This window comes from Cimex lectularius, unplaced genomic scaffold, assembly GCF_000648675.2.
Source record: "Cimex lectularius strain Harlan isolate CLEC.00 unplaced genomic scaffold, Clec_2.1 scaffold106, whole genome shotgun sequence".
Taxonomy (NCBI): Eukaryota; Metazoa; Arthropoda; class Insecta; order Hemiptera; family Cimicidae; genus Cimex; species Cimex lectularius.
Genome location: NW_019392769.1, coordinates 328,518 through 334,320, shown reverse-complemented (window position 1 = coordinate 334,320; position 5,803 = coordinate 328,518). Strand labels below are relative to the sequence as shown.

Below are 5,803 nucleotides of genomic sequence, written 5' to 3'. Positions count from 1 at the left end.
TTTTAATTTTCCCGGCTCGCAGATCGTGATCTAATTTCGGATTGGTCTATTATTTCTTCAATACGATTACCAACATTCGTTTTTTAGAGGAGGCAGGAAGGTTCTTTCTGCTTGGAGACATTTTTTCCCAGCGCAAACAATTCCTGGGTTTTTAATCCTGCGATTAATTGTTTTCAGTACTTGAGGAGCCGTCAACAGCCGAAATTAGCCAAGCAATGAATGTATTATAAAAGGAGCTCACCTGAATCAAATTTTAAGCTTGAACGCTCAAATTGTCGGGAAGAGCAGCTTCAGCCGCTAGACGCGACGAGTGGCCTCAAATATTTATGATTTCTGGCTCAATCGGCTAAATTTGAGAGAGCACCTAATACACACTATTAGTAAACAAATCATAAAGCCAATTATACTACGCCTTGCACTACCTAAACGCTTATTAAATCAAATGTAAAATGATCAGAAAGATTAAGAACGCCACTTTTCTTACGTATTTCTTTTTTTACTGGAATTGGCATCAGTAAAGGCTTATCAACACCAATGTTTCTGGAAAAAGCTCATTTTTAAACAATCTGAGTTTAAATCTCAGCGACACTGAATTCGTGTTCAGCGTCAGATTAATGGCCTTCTTTTTTATTTCATTGACTATTCGCTCATATCGACAATAGTCAATGCCCTAATAACTGCCCCTTTTTGTAATTTACACAAATACATATTTAACACCCAAGAGGAAAATCGTAAACAATTAATTAAAGCCTTCGTTCAGTTTCATTCAAGTCATCAATCGTATCAAATAATAAATATAATTTTCGACTTGTTGAACGATGAAGAGGAAGAGACTTTACCATCTTGGTCGAAATGAAAACGTTAGTGTAACGAGCGGGATTCGAACCATCGACCTTCGGCTCGATACGCCGCTGCTCTATCCACTTGAGACATGGTGACTTCGATTCACTCGGACACCAACAACGTACAACCTTTCGAATTTTCCTTTTTTTTCAGAAGTCAGGTAATCAGGAATCGATTCTCCACAAGTGGCCACGGAGAGCTGTTAGTGAAGATATACTTCGTTTTAATTATTAAATCCATTATATATAGCGGTTTGATTGACCAAATTACTTTTGTCAATTAATTAATCTTTTTACGCAAGGTCTTGATCGGAATGAAAAATGGCAAAAAGGGGGAAATTTCGAAAGGTTGTACGTTGCCTTTAAGAGAACGAAACATGTACCTGGATCGATCATGGAAGATGTTTGGCATATTACTAGTAATCTGTGTAAATCTCTAAGACGTCCAAAAATGGGAAAGTTCGCCGCAAAGCAAAGGACTACCGGAATCTCCTGCAAGTGTAGTCTCACCTCGAGTAACGCCCTCGAGGCAAACTTGACCAAAAGGTACCATATTATCGCGCGGAGGACCAGAAAAGTCTTGGCATCTTTGCTCTTCCCATGGCTGAGCTATGGTCGTTTTTAAAAATTGATTAGGACCACTAGTTACAATGGTATCGTTGACGATTTTATACGATGATGATCCCCACCCTATAAGTGTACAGCGCGCTCTCGAAGCCACCATTTCATCCCAACCGTTTTTAAACTCGTCCTTGTCGGTTGAGTAAAGTGCTATAAGTTTCACTCTGTCGTTGAGCTGTAAGGCTGTAACTAGTTCTGCAGTGGCATAGTCGTGCATCAACCCACCATACTTTCTCTTTCTTATATCTTTGGGATACTTCACAGTTTTAAGCTTTGCTACTTGGGCGTCATCTGCCAAGAGGTATAATGTACCAAAATATACTCTTGATTTTCCTGTATTGACTGTTCGTCTATGGCCACCCTCCCATACAACTACACAATGACCTGCAGTAACAATTTTAGTCACTGTTACCAATGCGCATCTGGGGAGGAGTATTTTTTTGTAGGATGTACAGGACAAGCATAATTCTAGGTTCGATAAGATAATTTTTCTCAAATCATGGCTATTCTATGGTGATTCTAAACTACGATTTCCAAATCTAGCGCCCAGCAAATTTCAAAAATGTATTCCATTTAATACACTTTTTTCGTGGTATAATTGCATTTTAAATTACTTTTTTCGAAGATGGCCTTGGTTGACGGATAAGCAAGGTGGAAAAATTAATAATAATGAAAAATATCAAAACTTAAGGAAATTTTGAATAAATTTATTAAACTTTTTTAATTTGCGTTCGAAATGCTCTCCAACCTCCGCGATGCAAAAACGAGCCCATTTTTTCATGATATACATATTTATATATATAAAAACATCTGTTTAAGGTACGACACATAATAACGTTCAATAACCATGTCTAAATTATATTTCAAAATTTTTGTGTTTATTCTTACAATTACACTTCCATCCAATTTTACTAGTGCAGAATATGGGAAAATTAAAGGAGGAAGAGCTGCTAAAGCTGGAGAATTTCCCTTTATCGGTCATATAACATTCCAGACTGAAAATAACATGGGGAACGTATGTGGATGCTCGTTAGTAACCACGTCAAAAGTTGTTACTGCGGGTCATTGTGTAATGGAATGGGTCAACGGCCAAAGAAAAATCCACGACGTTAAAACAGGATTGGTATTTTTTGGTACGTTATATCTCATGTCGGATGATGGTCAACAATCAGCCGTTGAGTCGGTGAAGTATCCGAAGGAAATAAGAAAGAAAAAATTAGGTGGTGTTATGCACGATTATGCCACCGCCACTCTTGTTACGCCTTTAAAAATTACCGACACAGTACAGCTGATGAAAGTTTATTCCACAGACAAGACAGAGTTTAAACACGGTTGGGATGAGATGGTGGCATCGGAGGCTCCGTGCGTAATTATTGGGTGGGGAGCAACCGACTTCAAACTCGTCAATAAAACGACGTTAGTATCCTCGGGTGTCAATAAATTCTTGAAAACTACCTTGGTTCATACGTGGGATGAGGAGAGATGTGCAAGGTTTGCAGGCCCGCCGCAAGATAACATGTTGGCATTTGGAGAAATTTGCCTTTTGGGTGTTACTCACGGCGAAACTACACTTCCAGGAGATTCCGGAGGTCCGTTGATGTGCGGTGACTACGTCTGGGCTGTGTGTTCGTCAATGTTCGTTGATGCCAGTGGAACAAAACCATTTCATTTTCTTTTACATTGGCATTATTTGAACGAATATCTGTACCCAATGGGTTCTTCGGGCTCAACAATTCGTCCAGAAATTTCAATTCCTCTGTTTTTCATAATTTTGTTCTTGAGATAAAAATTGTCAGTACAAGTAGATAAAATAACAAAGCGACTCTACTAAATCACCTAAATAAACTATTACAACTACTTCTCAATTCAATGCGTTAAGACATGTTATTATTTTGAAAACAGTGAAGGAAGCACCACATTTTCCTCAGCTGATTGTTTTGTATTTAATATGTAGAATTGGTTTCGAGCGTAAAAAATGTAGATCCTGTTTTCTTATATTAGTTTGCATGAAATATTTGATTTCATGACGTAAATTTTTCTCATCTTGATGTCGATGAACAAATGTATACCCACGATTAACTATCAGCTCGTTTAAAAGTTATTCCTAATATGTTTAGTCCTAATTACATTTTAAAATAAAGGGGGTAAGTCGATAGAAAGAAGAAATTAATCAAACATCAAAAGAAACAGGGTTCTCCCCCAAGATAAACAGAAAACCACAGACGAATTGATAAGATGAATATGAATTATTTTGAACAAATGGATTTAATGAATTTGGCCTAACAATAGTAAGTCTTAATCAGGCTCAGTAAGCCAACTTTTCAGGAGGTCATGGTTTACAGTTATGAACTAATTAACCTTTTCGACAACATAGTGTACTAAAACTATGAACTCTCACATTTATTTATTTTACTGTTTTCCAATTAAAAAAGTTTAGAATAAATATATGAATGTTTGGTTGATACAAAAAGTATAACTAATTGAAATAATTAAATACGACAATTATGACTTATTATTATAAATTTAGAAATATCTATAATAAAAAATAATAACAAAATCATCAATTTAAAAAATTCCCATTAATTGATCTTTTATCTATGTTTTTTGGTTGAAATGAAAAATTAGTGTGGGTTTGGCACGGAGGTTCGAATCCCGCTCGTGACATGTGTATTTAATTTCAACCAAAAATCTTAGATAAAAGAATAACTTATATGAATAACTAATATGTTAATCATTACCACTAAACAACTATGGATTAATTTAAAATGTGTATTAAACTATGTAATTAATTTTTATGTAATGTAGTGGTTGAGATAAAAAAGTCAGCGTCACGAGCGGGATTCGAACCCAAGACCTTCGGCTCGATACGCCGCTGCTCTACCACTTGAGCTATCGTGACTTCGATTCTCTCCACTTCCCATTTTCACCCCACTTTTGAATTTTCCTCGTTTTTCAGATAGTTTAATACACATTTTAAACTCGGTTAAGTAGTAATGGGCAATCAGTCAAGGAATGTAATAAATAATTTATGTAATAATTTCACCTCCGACATTAAAGATGAGTATGGTGGGTGGACTGATATGAGTGGGTAGAAATAATAAGGCAGGCATGGTTACCTTTAGGCCCTTTAGTTGAACTAAAATTAACCTTTTGTCCAGCTTTTAATGTACGGTACCCTTCCATCTGGATACTGGAATAGTGTGCAAAGATATCTTCGCCACCATTTTCGGGGCAGATGAAGCCAAAACCTTTAGCATTATTAAACCACTTAATGTACCTGCCTCCATACATCATCCTTCAAAGAGGTGAACAATAATCAAATATTGGTCTTACAGTGAAAGTGTATACAATTTTACGTGTATCTAAATCGTGGAAACGTTCAGCATGACGTGTAACAAACCCTAAATTTTTATTTGCTTTAGCAATAGTTTTATTAATATATGAGTGAAAGTTTAATTGTCTGTTCGTAATAATGCCAATATGTTTAACAGTTACGTCTCATTAAGAGCGAGTCAGTTCAATTGATAGGGTATTTTATGAAAAATCATCACTGAAAATTTGTTAGAATTTAAATGAATATTATTAGATGAACACAATTTATTAAATCCGTTAGATTCCGTGGTCCGATTGACCAAATAACATCTCTCAATTAATTAACCTTTATGTAATGTATTGGTTGAGATAAAAACAACAATTTATTAAGTTTTAATAAGGCAGGTTGAAGTTGTAAACAGTCAGAGGCAGAATTCATTTTTAAGAATTTTTTGGGTCATAACGGATAAAATGAATCTGAATAAATGTATTTATTAATGTAACTGGTTGAGTGAGTAAGCGTGGGTGTGGGTAAGTTTTTGGGGCATTTTAGACTACCCAACTGACCACCAATCAGCCTAGTTTTAAAGACAATTGTGTTTAGACCGGAACGGTGGAGGCCTTGACGTAATATAAAATGTGTGGTGATCAATGACCGTTAATCGATAATTATTCAGAAATCGTGAGATGCGATCTGGTGTGATGTAGGTTTCAGAAAAACATTTTCTTTATCGTGCCAACGTTTCGATCTTTATTGAGATCATCTTCAGGGCCAGGGATTTACAAACATTGTTCACATTTAACAAAAACATTTAGGATGTGAAAAAGTGAATTTATACAGGGTGAATTGCTACTCGTGCTACAAACTTCTCCAGTAGATTCTTCACCCTAAAATGAACAAAAAAGTTCATATTGTCCATGGTCCGATTCTCAACCATTTCAGAGTAATTTCGCTTTTTATCGATTTTGAAAGATATCACGTCCTGGCGTCGGAAAATCGTGATATCTTTTAATCTAAACATTTCTCT

The 5,803-nt window shown here is 35.8% G+C and overlaps 1 protein-coding gene across 1 annotated transcript; it reads left to right on the top strand.

Annotated features, from left to right (window-relative positions):
* Positions 1–2,277: 2,277 nt before the first annotated feature.
* On the top strand, positions 2,278–3,341 carry LOC106662393 (chymotrypsin-like serine proteinase). Its single transcript, XM_014386458.1, has one exon. The coding sequence runs from the start codon at positions 2,311–2,313 to the stop codon at positions 3,247–3,249; it is 939 nt and encodes a 312-aa protein (XP_014241944.1). The 5' UTR covers positions 2,278–2,310; the 3' UTR covers positions 3,250–3,341.
* Positions 3,342–5,803: the final 2,462 nt, after the last annotated feature.